Genomic DNA, 25,103 nt, shown 5'->3' with positions numbered 1-25,103 from the left:
GCTACTACTCCTTTTTGGTATTTCACCTGAGAGCTATATGCCCAAGTTCCCATTGATTTACTTTAGGATCAAATGAACCTTCTGACAGTGCAGACTACTAGTTGTAGTGATTTAGAACACAAACTTCACATTTATAATCGAGTGAAATGAGAAAATTCCTTGAAGAATAGCTCTATATGCTATGAGGAAGAACATATATCAGAAAAACTTGGAATAAATTCTGTTACTTTAATGAACTAGGTAGGATCTTTTAGTATCTCCTAGTTTGTATTGTATGCGTGTGTGTGTGTGTGTGTGTGTGTATGTATGTATGTATGTATGTATACAGGGTGTTCCTAAAGTCTAGACACATAGGCAAAAATGCATATTTTCAAGAAATGAAATGACTGAAATTTTCAACAACATTTTATGTAATTGGAATATTAACAAATAACATCTACAATATTATTTCCATCATTTGTGATGCAAAGGTTGATGCACTTCGCAAGAGTCATGTGAACTCGATGCAATAATTCACATTGCTGTCAATTTTAGCACATTCAGTCTTAGAATATGAATAGGAAATCATATGATGTTATTTGAAGTTGAAATGTTAGGGGAAAGTTTGGGGGAAAGATAATGAGTTCCATTTTGGCCATGCATACATGTATGCTTAGGTTGTAACCTAAATATCTGTGTGCTTTAAAAGAACTTATCCACTCAGAGGCAGTGGTTATTCAGGAAATACAGACAATATCCTGAAATCTCTGTGACCTAAGAGATTATAAGGAATTAAAAAAAAACTCTCCCTAAGTCTTAGATCCTTTCATGGAAGAATCGAATAAAAATAAATGAGAATTGCCAAGCTTAAACAGGAACAAGTGACTGGGGAGCCAGCTTTTTTCAATGTTGTCTGAAAAGTAAAAGTTGGTAGGAAGTTAGCATAAACAGATGAAGAAAATGGGCAAGCAGGTTTGGGTAGGAAGAAGGGAAGACTGAAAGGGATATCTAGGGACTCATTCTTCTAGCATGCAGTAACACAAATTACAGTGTTAGCATCCTACACCGAAAGTTAAGAATAGCATAGGAATTATCTTAAAATGAACGGAAAGCTCAGTTTGCTATTGAATGTTGCTGTGTTAATCCAGGGAATAATATAAATCCACGTTATAAGGCATAGTAAATATTTTAGTGCTATAGTCCCATCGTCTCAGTAAATAGCCACTATAATTTATATTGTATCGGTACTCTTGTCTTCCCCTCTCCATATGTCATAGACACTTTTAAATGGTCACTGTCAATTAATATGTATGGATATGATGTGGGACAGATTTCATATGGAGAATTCCTAAATATCTCAGAAGATAAGGGCCAGAATCAAAAAAGCACTGGACCCAGGAATCAGAAGACCTGGGTTCAAGTTCCATCTTTCTCACTAGCTATGTGACTTTGGGCAACTTGCTTTTTAACTCTGTGCCTGTGTCCTCATTTATAAAAGGAGAGGGTTGGACTATATGACTAGACTATATTTCTTGGTATCCAAGCATATACTGTTGTATTCTTGATAAATATTTTCTGATGATGACAATTAAAAAAACAACAGTAAGAACACCAGGAGAAGAATTCCAGAGCTGAGAAATCTTACCATCATGGCCTCTTGCACGGTAATATGAGGAAGCAGCATATCATCTTGCATAATATAACATGATACCTTACGGAAACAGCGGAGGTCCCGAGGCAGTCCATTGATGAGAACTGACCCTTTCATCCCTGTCTCTCTAAAATGGCAACAAGGAGAGAAACCAGTCAGTCAAAAATCTAAAGTGATTAATACTCTTCCTTTTTTCTTTTTGTCACCTAACACTGGAGAAACAAGGTAAGGTGAGAGGATCCGTCTAGCTTTTTTTGTTAGTTTTCTTTTTTTTTTTTTTTGCTAGCTTTGTCATATAAAGGAAACTGAATAGTTTTAAATGACAACTGACACAACTCAATAATCTTCCATATTAGTAGATCAGGAAAATGAATAGCAAAGTGAAATCAAGCATATGGCTCGCTATAAAATATAGTCAGTCATAATGAACCCTTCTTTTCCCACCAAATAAATACATTAAACAGATGTATGGGCATGCCTTTAAACCCCAAGAGGACAAAATAGATACCCTCTGATTTTTCTAATACTTTCTGAGAATGATTGAAATGCATGACTCTGTGTTCATGCCAAAAGTTTGATCCAAAGACTTCTCAGGAGCAGCAAGTCCGAGCCAGCATGTGAAGATACTGGACTTAACTCGGGCCCAACTTCGAAAGCAAAAAATGGCATGAGATTCACTGGTGCATTGATAGCTTAAAAAAAAAAGAATGAAGTAGTTGCTTCTATGTTTCAAACTAAGGAAACTTGCAATTTACTATTTAGTATCACTTAAAGGCATGCACAAACATCTGTTTAATGGATTTATTTAGTGGGAAAAGAAGACACAGTATTTTTATCATGTTGTGGTAATTATTCTTTCGCTTTACGTTGTTGCAGTTGCTATGCATATTGTTTTCCTAGCTCTATTTGTATCAGTTTATATAAATCTTTACATGCTCTTTATTTTTTTTACAAATATTTCAATACATTCATCACAATTTATTGAGCCATTTCTCAGTAATGTGTATTTACTTTGTTTCCAATTCTTTGATACCATGAAAAAAGTGCTGCTATAAACATTTTGGTGCATATGGAGCCTATACTTTTGAGAACACTTTCTTGAGGTGTATGCCTAGCAATAGGATCTCTAGTCCAAAGTACATGGACTTTTTAGTTACTTTTCATAATTCTGAATTGCTTTCTGGAAAGGTTCTATGAATTCACAGCTCTATCAATAAGGCATTAATGTGTCTGTCTTTTAACAGCCCCTCCAATCCTGACTATTCTCATTTTTTATCCTTATTGCCATTTTCAATTATTTTTTTAGCTGACTTGAGGGTTACCTAAGTAAATCGTCATGTCATGTGAAAAAACATTTTTTTCCTCTTTGTCTGCCAGGGGTAGGGAACCTGAGGCCTCAAGGCCACATGTGGCCAGTTATGTCCTTGGGTATAGGCTTTTTGACTGAGTCCAAGTTTTACAGAATAAATCCTTTTATTAAGGGGTTTATTCTGTGAAGTTTGGATTCAGTCAAAGGGCAGCACTTGAGGACCTAGAGGGCCACATGTGGCCTCAAAGCTATAAGTTCCCCACCCCTGGACTCTAAGCTTATTCCCTCAATTCTTTTTCTTATCTCGTTGCTATATTTAGCTTATTCTAGCATTAAATCAAATAATAATGACGCCAATGAACATCTTTGCTTTCTAAGCCTCTAGAATTTCTCCATTATACACAATGCCAGTTGTTCATTTTGGATAGATACAGTACTACTGACAACATTAGGGGATTCTATGTTTATTCTTCTGCTTGCTAATGTTTTTAAACATAAGAAGATACATTTTCTCATAGGGTTTTTTATATCTATTGATATAACCATGTGATTCTTGCTTTGATATATATATATATATATATACATATACATGATATTTACAGTTTTCCTAATTAAAAAAAAGTGTTAATTTTTGGCATAACTCCAATCTTGGCATATAGTATAATATTTTAATATATTGGTGCAATCTAGTCAGTAATAATTTATTCAATATTCCTTTATTGATGTTCATTAGGAATATTGGTGTGTAGTTTTTTTCCTCTGGTTTGGTATCAGTATGCACCACATTTGACTCATGGGAGGTTAGTAAGATATCTTCTTTTCCTATTTTGCAAATAATTTTATGTAATATTGGATTTTTTTTTCTCTGACTGATAGAATTTAGTTGTAAATCTATCTGATAACTGGGGATTTTTTTTCCTTGTGAGATCCTTTATGGCTTAACTTATTTTTTTTCTGAATGACATTATTAAACATTTCTTTCTTATTGTTAACTTGAATAGTCTATATTTTTGCAAATGTTCATCTATTTACTTTAGGTTTCCAGTTTTCTTGGTATATATTTGGCACAATAATTTCTAATAATTTGAGCACAATATTTCTAAAATTCCTTATTTCTTCTTCAATAGTTGTGACTTCTGCATTTCCATATTTGATTTTTCCTTTATCATCAGAGTAGCTGTTTGTCTATCTTATTAGGTTTTTAACTAGCTATTTTTTTATTCAATTCAATAGTCCTTCAATTTTATTTTCAAAATTTCTTTTTTTGTATTTTGTTTGGGTTTTTGATTTGTTGTTTTTCTATTTTCTTTAACTTATATGCCAAATTCATTGGCGTGTATTCTCTTCATTTGATGGGAGCATTTAGAAAAATGATTTTTCCCTAAGGATTGCTTTGGCTACATTCCAAAACCATTGGTAGGCTGTTTCACTGTGTTATTTTCTTTAATTAAATCATCTACTGTTTCATTATGTTTCATGTTTAAACCTATCAATTATTTCACACTAAACTATTTAGTCTCCAATTGTTCGAATCCTTTCTTTAGTGACTATCTATTGATTATACATTTTATTATATTAAAGTCAGCAAAGGAAATGTTAAATATATCGGCTTTTTAAAATTTGTTTATGGAGTTTCTAATGTCCTGCACATGGTTGATTTTTGTGATGGTGCCATCTGTAGCTGTGAATATGTATATTTCTGTCTGTTGCTATTCAGTAATCAGGAGGTTAATCATATCTAACTTTACTAACATTCTATTCAGATATTTAATTTTTTTCTTATTTATCTTTTTTGTTAAATTTGTATAAGTATGAAAGGGGCATATTAAGGTCCCCATTAGCTACAGTATTACTCTCTATTTCCCTCTATAATTCAATTAACTTTTCCTTCATGTACTTAGATACCATGCCAATTGTTGTATATGTACTAAATTTTCATATTATTCCATGATCTATAGAACCTTTAAAAATAGTACAGTTTCCTTGCTCATCTGTCTTTACGGTTACCTTGTCTGAGACCTCGGTTGTCACTTTTACTTTTTGAAAAATTCATCTGACAGATAAAAAGTTCTGCATTGGCCATTCTTTTAACTCTGTATGTAGCTTTATGCTTTCTAATCCATCCTGCTACCTTCATCCTTTTTGGGAGATAATTTTTCCTCTTTCCATCTTTCCCTGCTCTTTACCAGAAAGAAAAGGGGGTAGGGGGGTGTGGTGGTGAAAAATTTGATCACTATTATCAATCTATAATTGAAGCAGACTTCCTACTTTTCCACTTCTACTTTTTTTTCCCAAAAGCCATACCCTAATTTATGGTTATCATACTTTTTTTGTACCCTTTAATCATCCTTTATGATAAGCCCTCAGACAATGAAGTACGCTTAGTTTGTGACTATTGTCTTCCAACTCTTCCTCTTGTAACCCACTCCCCTCTCTTGTCCCTACCTGTACCTTTGCTAAGATGAATATATTTCAATGCCAAATTCCATCTGCATGTCTTCAACCCTCCTTGATCTTTTTCAGAAGTGAGGTAATGAGATGCTTACTCCTCCACGTTTATATGTTCTTTCTTGTGTAAACCATTTATGAATTATGTTTCTCCCACTTCTTCCTCATTTCTTCTCTTGTATATTCCTTTCAGCACTCCATGTTATTTCTTCTATTAAAATCTTCTCGAGAAAAAAAATTACCCTCATCTTGTCCTAACTCTTTCTCTGATCCTTCAAGATATTAGGATTCTGAAAGGACACTTATCTCTTCTCCAAATAGAATGTAATCATTTCATGATCACTGAACCCCTTCCATAGTGATCACAGATTCTTCCTGAGTTTTCTGTTTGCATTTCAATTTTTTAAAAATAAATCTCATGTCTTTTCATTAGGAATGCTTAAAATCCTGATATTGTATTAAAGATTCATCTTTTCCCCTGTATGATTATATTCACTTTTGAAGGGTAAATAATTCTTATTGGGAAGCTCATCACATCTTTTGACTTTTGGAATATCATATTCAAAATTTTTTCTTATTTATTATATTTTCTGCCAAGTCTTGCATGATCCTGAGTCTGGTCCTTGTGTCAAAAATTTTTTTCCTACTGAGGTATTGCTTGTATATCTGTTTTGGGGTTATCCTCTTTTTCTGGGCTTAACTTTTTACTTTCTCAACCCATAGTATTTCTTTATTGTGTTCAATTTTTGTAACGGGGCGAGTTAGAGCTGACCCCTGCCCTTGCTGGACCTCCGCGCCCAGGGCCTGCTGAGGTAAACTCAGGGCTCTGAGGTAAGGGTGGAACAAGATGGAGTCAGGAGGAAGGGTCTTGCCTTTGTGACCAAATGCACTTCCGGTTCTTTGTCTGGATTTGCCTGACCATATGGCACTTCTGGTTCTCTGTCTGGATTTGCCTGATCACAAGGGAATCTTGGGAGAGCCCGGGAAAAGGAGAGGAGGAGAGTAGGAGGAATCAGGGCAGCCCTAGTGCCTACGTAACCAAAGATATAAAAGTTTGCTGCTAACCTGAATAAACTGGAGTTATTCACCATCTTGTCTCCCGCCTCACTCATTGTCCGTGAGATCAGGCCTTTGCTGGACAAAGACCTGGCAGTTGGGGGGGGGGGTAAGGACCCCAACAAATTTTTTCTTTTATTTATTCATATTTTCTGCCTCAATTATTGGTTTAGGAAATTGTGCTTGGGCCAGTTCCCTCTTGGATCAGACAGACAGGCCTTATTGTTTAAGTCTCCTTTTTAGTCTAGAATCTAGAACAAATCCCCTTAATAAAAGGATTTGTTCTGTGAAGCTTGGATTTAGTTAAAGGGCAGCACTTGAGGACCTAGAGGGCCACATGTGGCCTCAAGGCTGTAGGTTCCCCACCCCTGGTCTAGATGCTGCTGCCACTGCTACTGATTCAGATAAGATTGCTATTAGGTATTAAATCCTACCACAATCCCCATATTTTATCTTTTGTTGGCCCATTGAGGATTCTGGCCTAGGCTGGACTTTATCTTCTAGTATAATAACTAATCAGGAACTAGTTCCATGGTGGGGTCCTGACAGACTCCATTAAGATGTTGGACAAAGCAGACACTGGTGTCTGGCTTCCTGCACAGCCCTCTTGCTTTTGCACATACTAATTAGGACCTAACTTCTGCTGTAGTTCCTAGTGCTCTTAGAACTGCATCGATGGGCACTGCCAGGCTGTGATTCATGCAGGCTGATTCTGTCTCTACTTCTTTCTGACAGTTCAGTTCATTGAATACTGGAGCTCATGGCTTTCAAATCTTCTTGCTCAAAGTGCTGGTGGGCTTCAGGTCCATTTTGGGGAGCTCTCCCTGCCTGTTCTGACTTCCAAAGTCTTTTCTCTGGCTCTATATTTATTCTTGCTTGACCTAGCTCTCCTAATGAGACCTCTTTACATGTCTCTGTCTGTCTTTTTCATCTGTCTGTTTTTTTTGTGCAACTGTGAATTAGCTAGACAAGTTTACTACCATTTCTCCTCATTTTCTTAAACACCGGTATTCCTGGGGTAACTTACAGATAGTTCCTGGAGTGTGTGGCACAGCATGGCTTCCTTTTATCCTTAAATATACTTATACTAACCAGAAGTCTTTTCTTTATTTTCAAATTTTAGTATAGAATAGCGAGGGTTTTCTTTGTTGTTGTTATTGTTATTTTTAAATCCTGGGTCAAAGTTGTCAAGAGAAAGTAAATATGTTACATTTTAATTTTGTTCAACACATCTCATCCCAATTATTTATCTTTTGTTATAGTGTTAACAAATTGACCCCATGATAATTGTTGAGTCATTTTTCAGTCGTGTCTGACTCATAATGACCCTATTTTGGGTTTTCTTGGCAAAGTGGTTTGCCATTTTCTTCTCCAACTGATTGTACAGATGAGAAACTGAGGCAAGCAGGGTTAAGTGATATTTGAGACCCTATTTCAACTCAGGAAGACAAGTCTTCCTGACTCCAGGCCCAACATTCTAGCTATTGCACTGCCTAGCTACCCTTGTGATAATTACCATACTTAACTGAAAACTTGGTATAAGATGATATAATTCAATACTTCTGAAGCCAGCTTTCCATTTGGAAAAATACCGGTAATTTTGATTTCTTTAATTCTACATAACTACAATTAATACTGGCTAACACTGATGGAGTTCTTAAAGATATACAAAATGCTTAATATGATCTGATTTTTTAAAAGTTACAAATCAAAGCTACACAAATCATCAGTTTCAAACAAAGTATACCATCTACTGATTTGGGGAGAGGAAGGAAGGAAAGAAGGAGGGAGGGAGAGAAGGAAGGAAGGAAGGAGGGAGGGAGGGAGGGAAGAAGGGAAGGAGGGAGGGAGGGAAAGAAGGAAGGAAGGAAAGAAGGGAGGGAGGAAAAGAAGGAGGGAGGGAAAAAATAAGCATTTATTAAGTGGTTAAATAAGCCAGCCACTGTGCTAAGTGCTTTATAAATATTATCTTATTTGATCCTCACAACAACTTTGGGATATAGATGCTATTGTTCTCCTGATTTTATAGTTAAGGAAACTGAAGCAAACAAAGGTTAAATTACTTGCCCAGAATCTCAGGGCTAGTAAGTGTTGAAGGCCAAATATGAACTCAGGTTTTCCTGACTTTCAGGGCCATTGCATTACCTAGCAGCCCCTAACATGTCTTGTCCTTCAATGTTTCTTTACTTTTGTTCTCATTGGTAACTCTCATCTTCAAAATTGACCCCAACCCCTTATTGTAAATTTTACTCATTCTTCCAAGGCTAAGGTCAGGTGAAGTCCTTCTTCCTTACTGGATCATAGGTTCTAGGATTAGAAGGGACCTTAGAGATCATCTTGTCCAACCTCTTCATTTTATAGGCAAGATAACTGCCCACAACAGATAAATATCAGAGACAGGATCTGTACTAATGACGTGATGTGAAAACCAGTGTTCTTTCTCCTCTACCACATTCCTCCTTGAAACCTTCTCAGTCCACAATGAAATCACCTTCCCCAGAACTCAGGGCACTTACAGGCACTTAACATTTTACCACATACTTATCTCTTATTATCATTATTTGATTTTTCATTCATACAGGTCCTGTTTCCTTAACTCAAGTGTAAGCTCCCTAAAGTCAGGTTTAGTTCTCTGTGTCTCCTATACCACCTAAAAGAGCAGGTGGTTCAATCAATATCTGTTTCATTTAACACTTAAAGGCAATAAGTGTGCAATTGCAATGGACTGGTTAAAGCCCTTGTATTCTTATTTTCCTTTTTAATCACCTGTATCCTGCCAGGATGTTCATGAGTGTTGATTTTCCAGCTCCAGAAGGACCCATGATTGCGACAAGTTCTCCACTGCTGAATTTCCCTGAAATTCCTTTCAAAAGAGTCTTGTATCCTGAGAAAAGTACACCAATATTTTATTATCTAAGACATAATATATACTTACTTTAAACTCCCATAAGTGCAAACACACACAGAGAGCAAAATTGACATACACCATATGAGATTACATTAATCCAATAATTAACTCCTGGCATAAAATCAATATTTCCCATGCCACCTGGTACCATGGTTTTAGCAACAATATGGACTCTGTGATTTCTTAAAAACTATTTATTATTTCTTTCAGTGGTATACAAGTGCCTCTAAAACCCTTCATTTTTAAGGAATTTATCATGATCCAACAGAAAATTCCTCTTGTGTTTAAATGAAATTTCAACCCAAAACTATCTCAGAGGAATTATTGGAAGGACGGGATAAAGAGGATCATATCATCTAGGACTGTATTGATTTTGTTAAATAAAAATCTGAAAAAAATTGTTTAAAGGTTAAAATGAAAGCCACAGAATTTAAAGGCAAAACTTTTAGGTTCAGAGTCCTTACAGAGTACAATATCACATCATAAAGTATATTTAAATATCCAAGATTCACAATATTATATTTAACCCCCATGTATAATGAGGTCCATCCAAAAGGTCATAAAAGAAACATGTAGATTTTGGGAAACTCAAAAATATTCTATTTCAAGTTATATAGTGACAAACTCTCCCAACAATTTCTCCCTTTTTTGTGTGTGTTCCAAAGCCAAAATAACAAAAAAAGAAAGAAAAAATTAAGATAACCATAATAATAACACATATTTGTATAGCGATTTAAGGTTTTCAAAGAGCATTCCTCACAACAATCTTGTAAGGGAAGTATTACAAGTATTATATTATTCCCATTTTACAAATGAGGGAACTGAAGGTGACAGGGGTTAAATAATGTGATCAAGGCCACATCACTAAAAAATATTAGTTCTAGTATTAGAACCCCTATCTCTTCTAATTAGAAAGCTGAACATCTTCCCTCAGGATCTTTAACCTCCTGTTGTTTTTACATATTCTAGAAAGAAGTCCTTAGTTGTATTTCACAGCCATTTCTTTACATTCCACAATTTTTTCAGGCACAATCCTATTTTGAACAGAAGTCCCTAAGGTCTTCTTTAAGAGATGCTATAAGGTATGGAAACAAAAGACAAAGAACTACTGTAATACTGACTCATTACTGAGACTAAGTGCTACCTGGGGGAACAAAGACCTGTTAGCATTAAGACTTAGAGATAGGAAAAAGTATAAGAAAGAGAGAATATAAAATCACTATGAACTGCTAAGAACTAAGACCAAATCCCTACTTATTAAAATGTAACATAATGGGGGGGCGGAGCTAAGATGGCAGCTGGTAAGCACGGACTAGAGTGAGCTCCGTACCCGAGTCCCTCCAAAAACCTATAAAATTGGCTCTGAACCAATTCTAGAACGGCAGAATCCACAGAACAGCAGAGAGAAGCAGGGCTCCAGCCCAGGACAGCCTGGATGGTCTCTGGGTGGGGTCTATTCCACACGGAGCTGGGAGCTGGGAACGAAGTGGAGCAGAGCCCAGCCTGAGCGGCTTGGACGATCCAGACCAGAAGCCGGGCGGAGGGGGCCCTAGCGCCCTGAATATTTGAGCTGCGGCAGTTACCAGACCCCTCGACCCACAAACACCAAAGACTGCAGAGAAGGTTAGTGGGAAAAGCTGTGGGAGTGGAAGGAGTTCGCGGCTCGGCTTCCAGCCCCGGGAGCAGCGGAGGTGGGGCAGCTACAGCTGTTGTTACTTCCAGCTCCAGGCCCACCTGGTGGGAGGAATTAAGTGGCGGATCAGAGCAGGAGTGCAACAGCCTGCTGAAGATCTAAGTCCAGTCTGGACTGGGGGTCCTTGGGGAAGGAGGAGTGCGGCTCTGACAGAGCTGGCACCTCCCCCCCAAACGTAGAACATAGAACTCGTTAGTCTACAAGCAGTCATACCCCACTGAAAAAATCAAGGGTCAAGTTAGTTGGTTGCGAATATGGCCAGGCAGCGAAAACGCACCCAGATTCAGTCTCAGACTTTGGATTCTTTCTTTGGTGACAAAGAAGACCAAAACATACAGCCTAAAGAAGACAACAAAGTCATAGAGCCTACAACCAAAGCCTCCAAGAAAAACATGAACTGGCCCCAGGCCATAGAAGAACTCAAAAAGGATTTGGAAAAGCAAGTTAGAGAAGTAGAGGAAAAATTGGGAAGAGAAATGAGAAGGATGCGAGAAAACCATGAAAAACAAGTCAATGACTTGCTAAAGGAGACCCAAAAAAATACTGAAAAATACACTGAAGAAAACAACACCTTAAAAAACAGACTAACTCAAATGGCAAAAGAGCTCCAAAAAGCCAATGAGGAGAAGAATGCCTTGAAAGGCAGAATTAGCCAAATGGAAAAGGAGGTCCAAAAGACCACTGAAGAAAATACTACTTTAAAAATTAGATTGGAGCAAGTGGAAGCTAGTGACTTTATGAGAAATCAGGATATTATAAAACAGAACCAGAGGAATGAAAAAATGGAAGACAATGTGAAATATCTCCTTGGAAAAACCACTGACCTGGAAAATAGATCCAGGAGAGATAATTTAAAAATTATTGGACTACCTGAAAGCCATGATCAAAAAAAGAGCCTAGATGCCATCTTTCAGGAAATTATGAAGGAGAACTCCCCTGATATTCTAGAGCCACAGGGCAAAATAGAAATTGAAAGAATCTATCGATCGCCTCCTCAAATAGATCCCAAAAAGAAATCTCCTAGGAATATTGTTGCCAAATTCCAGAGCTCCCAGATCAAGGAGAAAATACTGCAAGCAGCCAGAAAGAAACAATTTGAGTATTGTGGAAACCCAATCAGAATAACCCAAGATCTGGCAGCTTCTACATTAAGAGATCGAAGGGCTTGGAATGCAATATTCCGGAGGTCAATGGAGCTAGGATTAAAACCTAGAATCACCTACCCAGCAAAACTGAGTATCATGTTCCAAGGCAAAATATGGAGTTTCAATAAAATAGAGGACTTTCAAGCTTTCTCAGTGAAAAGACCAGAGCTGAATAGAAAATTTGACTTTCAAACACAAGAATCAAGAGAAGCATGAAAAGGTAATCAAGAAACAGAAATTGCAAGGGACTTACTAAAGTTGAACTGTTTTGTTTACATTCCTACATGGAAAGATGATGAGTATGATTCATGAGACCTCAGTATTAGGGTAGTTGAAGGGAATATGCATATATATATATATATATATATATATATATATATATATATATATATATATATGTTTATGTATATATATAAGTGAATGTGTATGTATATATCTATGTGTATATGTATGTATGTGTATGTATGTGTATATATATGTGTGTGTGTTTATATATATATATATATATATATATATATATATATATATATATATATATATGTAAAAGAGAGAGAGCAGACACAGGGTGAGTTGAAGATGAAGGGAAGATGTCTAAAAGAAATAAAATGAAATTAAGGGATGAGAGAGTAACATACTGAGAGAGGGAGATAGGGAGAGATAGAATGGGGTGGATTATCTCGCATAAAGGTGGCAAGAGGAAGCAGTTCTATGGGAGGAGGGGAGAGGGCAGGTGAGGGGGGAATGAGTGAACCTTGCTCTCATCAGATTTGGCCTGAGGGGGAATACCATACATACTCAGTTGGGTATCTTACCCCACAGGAAAGAAGAGGGCAGAAGATAAAAAAAAAATAATAAAAGGCGGGGGGATGATGGAGGGGAGGGCAGATGGGGGTGGAGGTAATCAAAACAAACACTTTGGAAAGGGGACAGGGTCAAGGGAGAAAATTCAATAAAGCGGGATGGGTTGGGAAGGAGCAAAATGTAGTTAGCCTTTCACAACATGAGTATTGTGGAAGGGTTATACATAATAATACATGTGTGGCCTAGGTTGAATTGCTCAACTTCTTAGGGAGGGTGGGTGGGAAGGGAAGAGGGAAGAGAATTTGAAACTCAAAGTTTTAAAATCAGATGTTCAAAAACAAAAAAAGTTTTTGTATGCAACTAAAAAATAAGATACACAGGCAATAGGGCGTAGAAATTTATCTTGCCCTACAAGAAAGGAAGGGAAAAGGGGATGAGAGGGGAGGGGGGTGATAGAGGGGAGAGCTGACTGGGGAACAGGGCAACCAGAATATAAGCCATCTTGGAGTGGGGGGGAGGGTAGAAATGGGGAGAAAATTTGTAATTCAAACTGTTGTGAAAATCAATGCTGAAAACCAAATATGTTAAATAAATAAATTGCATTTAAAAAAAAATGTAACATAATAATGGAACTATGAGTTAGTTCCCTACTTTCTTATTGGTAGGATACTAGTCAGGATTCAAATCTCTGTATACAGGGTTAATCAGATTCAGTGACTCCAGAAGGAAAGTTCATAAGCAGATTGGTTAACCCACATGATCATTTGCTTGATTATGCTTATTTGTTACAAGGATTTTGCCCCCTCCATTTTTAATTGGGACAAGATTGAGGGGCATGTAAGAGTAGTAATAATAACACAAATAAGAGGGTCACTGAAACACATTTTTTTATGCACAGAAGAGAACAGAGAAATGTTCATAGGAAAGCACAGAGAAGTGGACAGATTTGAAAGTAATGCAGGATTTGTTATATACTTTTGAAGAAGTAGCATGAAATAGAGATTTATGATCTCATATATAAAGTGTTTTTTGTGTTTTGCAATATACATGAAAATGTTCTTGGGGTAGGGTATTTAAGCTCAAAATAAAAAATAAATTAAAAAATAAAATTTTAAACTGCCCTGAAAGCAAAGTGAAAAAAGAAAAGATCCTACTGGTAGCCTCCTGAAAGAAATACCAAATTGAAAACTCCCAGGAACATCATAGCCAAAGTCTGGACCTTTAAGGGACCCCATCCCCCAAATGACTACCATAAGTTAGAAAGAAAGAGTTTAAGTAGCAAAGATCCACAGTCAAGATCAGACAAGATTTGACAGCCATAAAGGAAAGGATAACTTGAAATATGATATTCCAGTAGCCAAAAGATAAAGGTTTACAACCAAGAAAAACTTACCCAGAAAAACTTGAGCATAATCTCAGGGGAGAGGAGGGGGAGGGAGAGAGGGAAATGGAAGGGAGGGAGAATGGACCTTTAATAAAATAGAGTACTTCTAAATAGTCTTGTTGAAGAACTGAATGGATACTTTGAAATGCGAACACAGGAAAGATAGAAAAGTAAAATCCATTTGAGTAACTGGGAATTTATGATGATGAAATGTTTATAACATAGTAGGGAGAAAAAGAAACAAGGCTCTCCTCAGAACCTTGTTTTAAAAGGTCATAGAGAGGGCCTGGGAACAGTTTAGTTATATTTTAATTATTTAAAGAGAATAAAGAAATGAGAAAGGAGAAAAAGAATACATTAGAAAACAAAGGGTGAGAAAGGGGGTTGAATTTACTTCACTTAATCACAGACATGAAAAGAAGACTATATAAACATTCAGAAAGAGGTTGGGGAATGGGCTAAACATGAACTTCCTCTTCATGAGAACTGCACAAAGGAGAGTTGACTATATACACACAATAGAATGATGTAGAAATATATTAAACCCAACTAGTAAGTGAGAAAGGGAATGGGGAATTAAGGAGGATATATTCGAGGAGGAATTCGTCATCAGCAAAACAAAGTCCATCCTCAGAGGGTAAAGGGGAAAATCAAGGGAAAGAAAGGGCAAGAATCTGTGACTGGGAACTGGGCAAGGTAAAGAGGACTGGCATACTGGAATGGAAGCAGATTGCATAAAATATAGATCACTAGCATTGAGCACATTCTATAAAGAACAAGAGCAAAATATGGGAATGTAACAAAAACAAACTAAAAAATCCTCAACAAATATAAAAACTTCAACTAGAGATTATTGAAATTGAAAGCAAAAACCTTTTGAATTGATAACACTACAAGCTATTTTTAAAAATAAAACCAACAAAATAGACAAAACCATTGGCTCAAAAAGGTGAGTGAGGGGAGCATGGGGAGCACAGGGGCAGGTTCCAAATTGTCCATATGAAAAATGAAATGAGATAAGTCACACACAAAATGGAAACAAAATAAAGGAAATTATGTTTAAAAAAAAACCATTTTGCCCAATTATCGCCCCCCCCTGCAAAAACTTACAATTTAAATAAAATAGATCAATAGCTACAACAAATATAAAATACCAGATTAACCTAAGAATAGATAATTTAAGTAACCCAATCTTAAAAAGAGATGTTAAGCAAACTATAAATGAGCTTCCAAAAGGAGAAAAGAATAATTCTGGAACTACATGATGTCACAATAAATTCTATCAAATATTCAAAAAACAATTGATTCCTATGTTACATAAATTCTTTGCAAAAACGGGAAAAGAAGAAATTCTGTCAATTCCTTCTAAGACACAAACATATCCTATACCGAGGAGATAAATTAGAGAAAAACCTATAGACCAACACCCCTAAGATCTTTAAATAAAATATTAATGAAGACACTACAACAACATATAAAAAAATTAACTACATATTATGACAAGGCATAATAAGCTAGGGATGCAAGGTTGGTTCAATATTAGGAAACTTATAAAAATAGTATATAAATTATTAATAAAAAGCACAAAATCACTTGATTATATCAATAGATGTTGGAAAAAAAAGCTTTTGACAAATTTAACACCTATTTCCATTAAAGATATTAAAACATAGAACTAAATGGACCTTTCCTTAATATAAGTAATATCTATCTAAAATCAAGAGCCTCTCAAGGATGCACTGCTGACCTATATCCATAGGGCTTTCTCGACTATGCCATAGAAACCTCTTTGTCCTAGAAGATCATTCCACTTGGGGGCGGAGCCAAGATGGCAGCAGGAAAGCAGGGACTTGCATAGGACTCTCCCCCAGGACCCTCCAAATACTGATAAAAAATGGCTAGAACTGAAGAACCCACGAAATGGCAGAGGGAAATAGGGCTCCAGCCCAGGACAGCCTAGATGGTCGCTGGGTAAGGTCTATTATGCACGGAGCTGGGAGCGGAGTGGAGCAGACCCCAGCATGGGCTGCGCCAGGACCAACCAGATCAGGATCCAGGTGGAACAGGCCCTAGTGCCCTGAATCAGTGAGCTGTGGCAGTTACCAGACTTCTCAACCCACAAACACCAAAGACAACAGAGAAAGTCAATGGGAAAAGCTGCGGGGACAGAGTGGAAGGAGTGCGTGGTTTGGCCAGCACCCTGGAGCAGCGGAGGTGGTGCAGTTACATAACTACAGCTACAGTTGCTTCCGGCCATTTGGTGGGAGGAATTAAGTGGCAGATCAGAGCAGGAGTGCAGAGCCTGCTGAAGATCTGAGTCAGGTCCGGGTTGGCGGTTCTTGGGGGACGAGGAGCACTGGTGTAGCAAAGCTTGCTGTGAGAAATAGCTCTGAAAACAACAGTGCATCCCCTCAAGCTTGGAACAGAGTACTCTCCACTCTACAAGCAGTCATACCCTGACAAAAAACTCAAGGGTCAAGTAGTTGGCTGGGGACATGGCCAGGCAGCAAAAACGCACTCAGATTCAGACTCAGACTTTGGAATCATTCTTTGATGACAAAGAAGACCAAAACATACAGCCAGAAGAAGCCAACAAAGTCAAAGAGCCTACATCGAAAGCGTCCAAGAAAAATATGAACTGATCTCAGGCCATGGAAGAGCTCAAAAAGGATTAGGAAAAGCAAGTTAGAAAAGTAGAGGAAAAATTGGGAAGAGAAATGAGAATGATGCAAGAAAATCATGAAAAACAAGTCAATGACTTGCTGAAGGACAGCCAAAAAAATACTGAAGAAAATAACACCTTAAAAAATAGACTAACTTAAATGGCAAAAGAGTTCCCAAAAGCCAATGAGGAGAAGAATGCCTTGAAAGGCAGAATTAGCCAAATGGAAAAGGAGGTCCAAAAGACCACTGAAGAAAATACTACCTTAAAAATTAGACTGGAGCAAGTGGAAGCTAGTGACTTTATGAGAAATCAAGATATTATCAAACAGAACCAAAGGAATGAAAAAATGGAATACAATGTGAAATATCTCATTGGAAAAACCACTGACCTGGAAAACAGATCCAGGAGAGATAATTTAAAAATTATTGGACTACCTGAAAGCCATGATCACAAAAAGAGCCTAGATATCATCTTTCAAGAAATTATCAAGGAGAACTGCGCTGATATTCTAGAGCCAGAGGGTAAAATGGCAATTGAAAGAATCCACCAATCGCCTCCTCAAATAGATCCCAAAAAGAAAACTCCTGGGAACATTGTCGCCAAATTTCAGAGCTCCCAGATCAAGGAGAAAATACTGCAAGCAGCCAGAAAGAAACAATTTGAGTATTGTGGAAACACAGTCAGGTTAACACAAGATCTAGCAGCTTCTACCTTAAGGGACTGAAGGGTTTGGAATATGACATTCCGGAGGTCAATGGAGCTAGGATTAAAACCAAGAATAACACCTACCCACCAAAACTATATAATGTTGAGCATAATGTTCCAAGGCAAAATATGGATTTTCAATAAAATAGAGGACTTTCAAGCTTTCTCAGTGAAAAGACCAGAGCTGAACAGAAAATTTGACTTTCAAACACAAGAATCAAGAGAAGCATGAAAAGGTAAATAAGAAAGAGAAATCTCAAGGGACTTACTAAAGTTGAACTGTTTTGTTTACATTCCTACATGGAAAGATCATGTATATAATTCATGAGACCTCAGTATTAGGGTAGCTGAAGGGAATATGCATACATACATACATACACACACACACACAGACAGAGGGCACAGGGTGAGTTGAATATAAAGGGATGATATCTAAAAAAATAAAATCAAATTAAGGGATGAGAGAGGAATATATTGAGAGAGGGAGAAAGGGAGAGATAGAATGGGATAAATTTTCTTGCATAAAAGTGGCAAGAAATAGCAGTTCTGTTGGGAGGGAAGAGGAGGCAGGTAAGGGGGAATGAGTGAATCTTGTTCTCGTTGCATTTGACCTGAGGAGGGAATAACATACATGTTACGGGCCGAGTTAGAGCCGAGCCCTGCCCTCCTCGGACCTCCACGCCCAGGGGCCTGCTGAGATATGAGTGGAGCCAGGAGGAGGGGTCTCGCCTTTGTTGCCTCCCTAGCAATTCCAGGTCTTTGCCCGGACCTGCTTGAGCACATGGAACTTCCAGCTCTCTGTCTGGGCTTGCCAGAGCACATGGAACTTCCGGTTCTTTGCCTGGACTGCCTGCCCGCAGGGAGCTTCGGGTTAGCCCAGGAAGAGTAGGGGAGGAGAGTAGGCGGAGTCGGGGCGGTCCTAGTACCCAGGTGTCTTGATTTTAGGCATTCTTTCACCCACGTAACCAAAGAATGTACCTACGTTCCTAAGATATAAAAATGCTGCTTGCTGAAATAAAATTCAGAGTCATTCACCACCTTTCGGCTCCTGCCCCATACATTGTCCATGAGATCAGGCCCTTTGCTAGGCAAAGGCCTGGGACTTGGGGGGAACCCCGAGTTGGTTGCGAGGCCGGGGACTCGCAACACATACACACTCAATTGGGCATCTTACCCCACACAAAAGAAGGAAGATGGAGATAAAAAAGGGGGGACAATAGGAGGGAGGGCAGATGGGGGAGGAGGTAATCAAAAGCAAACACTTTTGAAAGGGGACAAGGTCAAGGGAGAAAATTGGATAAAGGGGGATAGGATAGGAAGGAGCAAAATATAGTTAGTCTTTCACAACATGAGTATTGTGGAAGGGTTTTGCATAATGATACACATGTGGCCTATGTTGAATTGCTTGCCTTCTTAGGGAGGGTGGGTGGGGAGGGAAAAAGGGAGAGAATTTGGAACTCAGAATTTTAAAAGATGTTCAAAAAAAAGTTTTTGCAGGCAACTAGTAAATAAGATATAGAGGCAATGGGGCATAAACATCTATCTTGCCCTATGAGAAAGTAAGGGAAAAGGGGCTGGGGCGGAGTGGGGTGACAGAAGGGAGGGCTGACTGGGTAATGGGGCAATCAGAATATATGCCATCTTGGAATGGGGGGGAGGGTAGAAACAGGGAGAAAATTTGTAATTCAAACTTTTGTGAAAATTAATGCTGAAAACTAAAAATATTAAATAAATAAATAATGATTTAAACTCAAAAAAAAAAAAAAAGATCACTCCACTCCTGGAGTGCTTGCATTGGTACATCTCTGACTCTTCTCCAGAGGATTTTCTCTGAAATACAATATAAATCTCTTCTCCCTAGAAGCTCATTCTACCCCTCAGTACTTCTTACCTTAGAAGTATCCTCTCACCCTGACGTCTCTCCCTCTGATTGGCTGGTGGCTACCAGAACCTCCCTTTTAAGGAGGAAACCCAGGTAAACCATGCTTTAATTCCTCCCAAGGCTACTCTGTTATTCACTGGACTCTTTTTTTTTCTTCTCCAATATACCTATTTAGACCAAGATCTTATATCATAGACCACATACCTGTTCTGAGTACCTTCATTCCCTCCCCACTTTTAGCTACCTTTTGTGTATTATCTTCCCCATTAGAATATAAAACTTCAGAACTAGAAATAAAGTAGGAAAACATATACAGTATCTATAATAATATACATAGAAAGAATAATAAAATGAGGTCAGGAATTGTCTTTTATTCTGCTTGCATTTGTGTTCACAGCACTTAGCACAGGACCTAGAACACAATAAAGTGCTTAATAAATGCTTGTTGATGATTTGACTTGAGAAGAGTTGGCATTATATGTAATTGAGATAAACTAGATGCTTTTTTAATAAAGCAGGGAAGTAAAGCAAGTGGACCTATCATCACCCCGATTATTTAACATGTTAAATGCTAGGTATAGCAATAAGATGAGAAAAAGAAATTGAGGAAATGAGGATAGACAAAGAGGAAATAAAGCTTTTTTTGTATAAAATATCACAGTCTATGTAGGGAACTGCAGAGTCAAGTAAAATTTTGATTGAAACAGTAACCCTGACAAAGTATAGAGATACAAAATAAAACCCATACAAATCATTAGCCTTTGTGCATATTAAAAATGAAACCCAACAAAAAAATAGAAAGAGAAATTACATTCAAAATAACTTCAGAATGAATGAAACATAAAATGGACAATTTTGGTTATATAAATTGGAAAGCTTTTGTACAAATCAATGCTTTAAAATGAGAAGAGAGGTTAATTGTGAAAGGAAAGTCTTTATAGTAAGCTTTTCTCACAAAGCCATGATATCCAAAATACATAAGGATTCAAATATATAATGATGATTGTCATTTCCCTTTACTGAGACTATATAACATAAATGTGTAATGGACCCAGAAAACATGATTGTGTGACATCTTCCATTTATATTCAGCAGCATGTGGGTATCATGGAAGAAGGTAGATGATGGAAGTAATTCATGGCTAAGATTTAGAAAAGGATGAACAAAGACAGGACAGGGGGACAAGTGGCAAAATACTGAAGTATAGAAAGCAAGATGGTCAAGCCAAACAAGCATTAAATACCTGCCAAGTGTTGGGCATCTGGTTAAGCACTGAGAACACAAAGCAAAGTAAAACAAACAAAGTCAAGGTGCTCAAGGAGCTCACAGTCTAATGGTGGGATGTGTTCAATATAAGGTTGAATTAGTTAACATTTTCAAAAGAAGAATTTCATATCGATAGTAATCACATGGAAGGTTGCTCCAATTCACAAATAAGGGAAATGCAAAGACAAAATAAGTTTGAGTAAAACACAGCCATCTGTGAAATCTAAGAAATCCTAAAGCCCCCATATTATGTGTGAATTTAGCTGCAAGGCATGTGCCACCCTCCCTTAGCAAAATAACTCCTTTCTTAATATATGGAAGCATATGTTCATAGTCACACCCACTGGTTCCACCCTCTAGGCATAAGTTTCATATAGACAAGATTAAGGGGCCTCAAGGCACTGTCTGAGCTCACACTATGTGTGTACCCCATATAAAGCTCCAACCCTTCCCTGGCACATAACTATACCCTTCTAAAAATTGTATTAAAAACCCATGGTTTTTTCCACCAGTCAGCCAGCCTTAATCAGAGCAGACCAGCCACCTTGGTCACTAAGGCTGACTTGGTTGTGGGATTGGGGAGCCCACATGACTCTGTCCAAGGGGAGCCATGATCCAGTAGCCTTAGAGGGGTGATCCTGTATCCCTGTAAGCATGGACAACTCCTGGTAGACAGCTCCCATGGGTATTGCTCAGCACTACCTCTGGCCCTACCCATTTACACCTGCCTTTACAATAAACATCAAGTATTGTACATCGCTCCTGACCAGAGTTATTCATAGCACCAGCACTTTAAGTTTTTGACACATCTAATTGGCAAAAAAGGACAAAAGATGCAAATAGTAGATGTCAAAAGGGCTGAGGCAAAGCACTGTTTGGTAGAGCTGTGAATTGGTTCAAGTGTCCTGGAAAGCAATTTAGAATTACAATCCATCTTCAATATTCACATGTTAAACTTTTGCAACTTCAAGTATTCCTGAGATTTTCTTAGTAGCCTGATTTTCACTTTTGCATTGGCAACTGTGCATATTTCCGGCTAAGTGGAATAGGGACAGAGTGTGGGAGTGCCAGAAATAATGTTGAGACCTCACCAGTCTCAATGTCTTCTGACAGCAGTAAATAAAATCCAAGTACCCTCTCCCTTGGTTTTCTGAGGGTTGTCAAGGTAAATAGGTTTATAGCAGTATTGTATAGAGTACAACACCCTCCCACTGCCATCTGACACAGTGGAAGGAAAGATTCAGATTAAAAAATGTTTTCGTTTTAAGAATGTAATTTGCTGTACAAGGTAGATTTCATGTGTTATGAAAAGTGAATATTGTCTGAAAACATTTTTTTAATTGAGATGTTAGCCAAAAAGGTCATGGAATTTTAGGGAATTACTAGCAAGAAAAAATGTTTTGCATGTTACCAATTTTATTTTATTTACTGCATTTTGTTGGGTTATTTCATGGTTACTGCTAGGAAAGTTCATATTTCTAGAATTAATATTTTGTTATGAAGAATTCCATACAGAAAGGTATAATTTCAGAAATATCTAGTGAGAGATTACAGTTTTTGGTGGTTGTGGGCACCTAACCCCACTATTTCCCATAAGTACAATGTATCAACATTCATTTTCTTTAACTTTCACTCCATTTTCCAGGAACTTTATCCCCACAAAAGTTGAAGATTGATTGTATGTGACTATAATGTCCATTTGCTTTGACCCAGAGATCCCATTATTAGCCGCATACTTCAAGGAGGTAAAAAATAAAGAGGTCCCTTAAACATCAAAATATTCAAAGAAACAAATGAATGGAAACCAAAGAGACGTCCATTAACGGGATACTGTTTTAACAAATTTGTCTGTGAATGTAATGGAACATTGTTGTGCTATAATGGATAGGATCAGAGAATCATAGATCTAGGGTCAGAAGAGACTTCAGAAGCCAACTAGCTCAGCCTCCTCATCTAACAGGTGAGGAAACTGAAGTTAAGTGATTTAAAGTCCCACAGGTAGAGAGCAACAGAGATAGAATTTGAACCCCAGTCCTCTGACTCCAAAGACAATGTTCTTTTCCCTCTTCCATGACCCCCCCCCCCCCCCAGGCACTAAACTTAGACTTAGGAAGGAGTGGGTTCAAATCCTAGATCAGACGTTTAATAGCTGCCTGACTTTAGGCAAGTACTTTAATCTCTCTGAGCCTGTTTCTTCATCAATAAAATTGAGGAAATAATACTACCTACCTCACGGGGTTGTTATGATAGCCAAATGAAATAATAATGTGCAAATCACATTTATATATATGTGTGTGTGTATAGATATATAGATATGTCTATATATATCTCCTTTAAGTACAGCCATTTATACTGGACCAAAGGAAAGGGCTATCTTCTTTCTCACTTAGTTAATCAACATTTGTTGAGCTTCTGCTACAAAAAGAAAAGGGGGTGAGTTCCTGGAGCTATTCAAAGTCTTATGAGTTCTCCTTTGTAATCTTAAAGTGATTGGGAGAAAGGTGGTGGTTGTTGTTGTTTGTCCTTCAGAGGATGACATAAAGGGACTTGACGCCATGACATGGAAGTGAATTGGATTTAAGTGAGGGAGGGCTGTGAAAAGTCACCAGCCTCCCTTTCTCTGGGAGAGCTATCTGTGTATAGTGGAGAGATATAAATCAGGATGACTGGAGATGGCCCTGGGGAGATCTTGGCCTTCTTAAGCTAAGGTCTTTAACGGGTCTCAGTTAGACTGAGACAACACCCATTCAGTGATTAAGGCTAGATAAGAAAAGAGACCGAGAATGGCCTCTTTACCTAGTAAAAAAAAAAAAACAGAGAGGGGAAGACCTTGAGGGTTTTTGGCCAAAATAGAAATAATTGCAATTTACATTCACTCTGAGCCAATCAAGGTCCAAACAATGACCAAGCTGGGCTTGGCCTGGGACCTATTATTGGCCAATCCAGGACAGCCAGAATGATTTGGGTTTAAAGGATGGTCCCTAAGAAAAAAAGTTTCCAGCATCAAAATTTACATTCCTTTGAGCAGAGCACCCTCAGGGAGAAAGGAAGGTACAGAAGGAGACATTCTGTAACTGTCAAAGAGGCATTACTCAAAAAGACAAAAAAAATAATAACGGTAAATATAGGACAAAATAAAATTAGTTATGTTTTTCCCTAAATCCATGTTCAAAAAGGTGCTAGTAAATATGTGCAGAGAAAATAAGCACTGAGGAACTAGGAGCCCTTTAGCCCCATCCAAGTCTAAGGTATCCATTCCCTAAAGTCCCTACACCATTCTGATCATTTAGAGGAAGGGAAAGGGTATTTTGGGTTTAGTATCTCCTCAGGTCTTTTTAGGACCTCTAGGTATGTTATCATAGGTAGGGCTAATTGGAAACCCACAGAGTTACCCAAACCATCACATATAGTTAACACTATACAATAACGGTTCCTCAGGGGAGTAAAAGATATCTCTTCTCTAGTGATAGAAGAAGCTGGAGTATTTCATTATACCAGCTCTTCTTTCAACAACTCAGTGTTAGCTGTATGTAAGGCAGATGGAACCTGAAAGCTTATTGTGGATTACAGAGAGCTGAACAAAGTCATCATGGCCATCTCTAACAGTTGTTCCTTACTTTGTGAATGTTGTAGATCAGGTAGTACAAGTTCAAGGTGAGTGGTATGGAGCTATAGCTGAGACTAGTCAGGAGTTTGCTTTCATCTGGAAAGGAGTCCAATATACTTTCTTTAAAATAAAAATACATTCTTAATGATGTCTTTCTCATTCATATATATCACAGTTTTCCCCAATATTTCATCTCATTCTGGACCCATTCATGAAGCAAACGGTATTTTTTTAAAACAAAAAGAAAAAGGAGAGGGAAAAAAATCAACATAACCAATAAGCACATTGAAGAAGTTAGTGTGTTTTATCTGTGGACTTTCCACCTCTGCCAAAAGAAAAAAAAATGGGTTGGGAGTGTCTTCTATTTTTTATTTTGAGTCATATTCTGTATAATTTTGCAATATTCACTTTTCATTGTGTGTGTGTGTGTGTGTGGTTGCTCTTCCTACTTTACATTGTTGTAGTCACTGTATATTTCATTTTCTTGGCTCACCATCAGTTCACATACATCTTTCCATGGTTCCCTATATTCATCAAATGCATTATCTTACAGGACAATAATATTCCACTACATTCATGTAGTAGAATTTGTTTAGCAGTTCCC

At 37.6% G+C, this 25,103-nt stretch overlaps 1 protein-coding gene across 1 annotated transcript in view; it reads right to left on the bottom strand.

Annotated features, from left to right (window-relative positions):
- The window catches only part of ABCG1 (ATP binding cassette subfamily G member 1), a 107,546-nt gene that overhangs the window by 53,783 nt on the left and 28,660 nt on the right, over positions 1-25,103 (bottom strand). The window contains exons 3-4 of the mRNA XM_036746118.1: positions 9,210-9,327; positions 1,625-1,757 (exon numbers count right to left, since the gene is read on the bottom strand). Coding sequence (XP_036602013.1) covers positions 1,625-1,757; positions 9,210-9,327 — 251 coding nt within the window. The remainder of the gene's footprint in view (positions 1-1,624; positions 1,758-9,209; positions 9,328-25,103) is intronic.

Source organism: Trichosurus vulpecula, chromosome 2 (genome assembly GCF_011100635.1).
Source record: "Trichosurus vulpecula isolate mTriVul1 chromosome 2, mTriVul1.pri, whole genome shotgun sequence".
In the NCBI taxonomy this organism is placed as follows: domain Eukaryota; kingdom Metazoa; phylum Chordata; class Mammalia; order Diprotodontia; family Phalangeridae; genus Trichosurus; species Trichosurus vulpecula.
The sequence above is the reverse complement of the archived record's forward strand: the minus strand, read 5'-3'. Positions and strand labels throughout refer to the sequence as shown.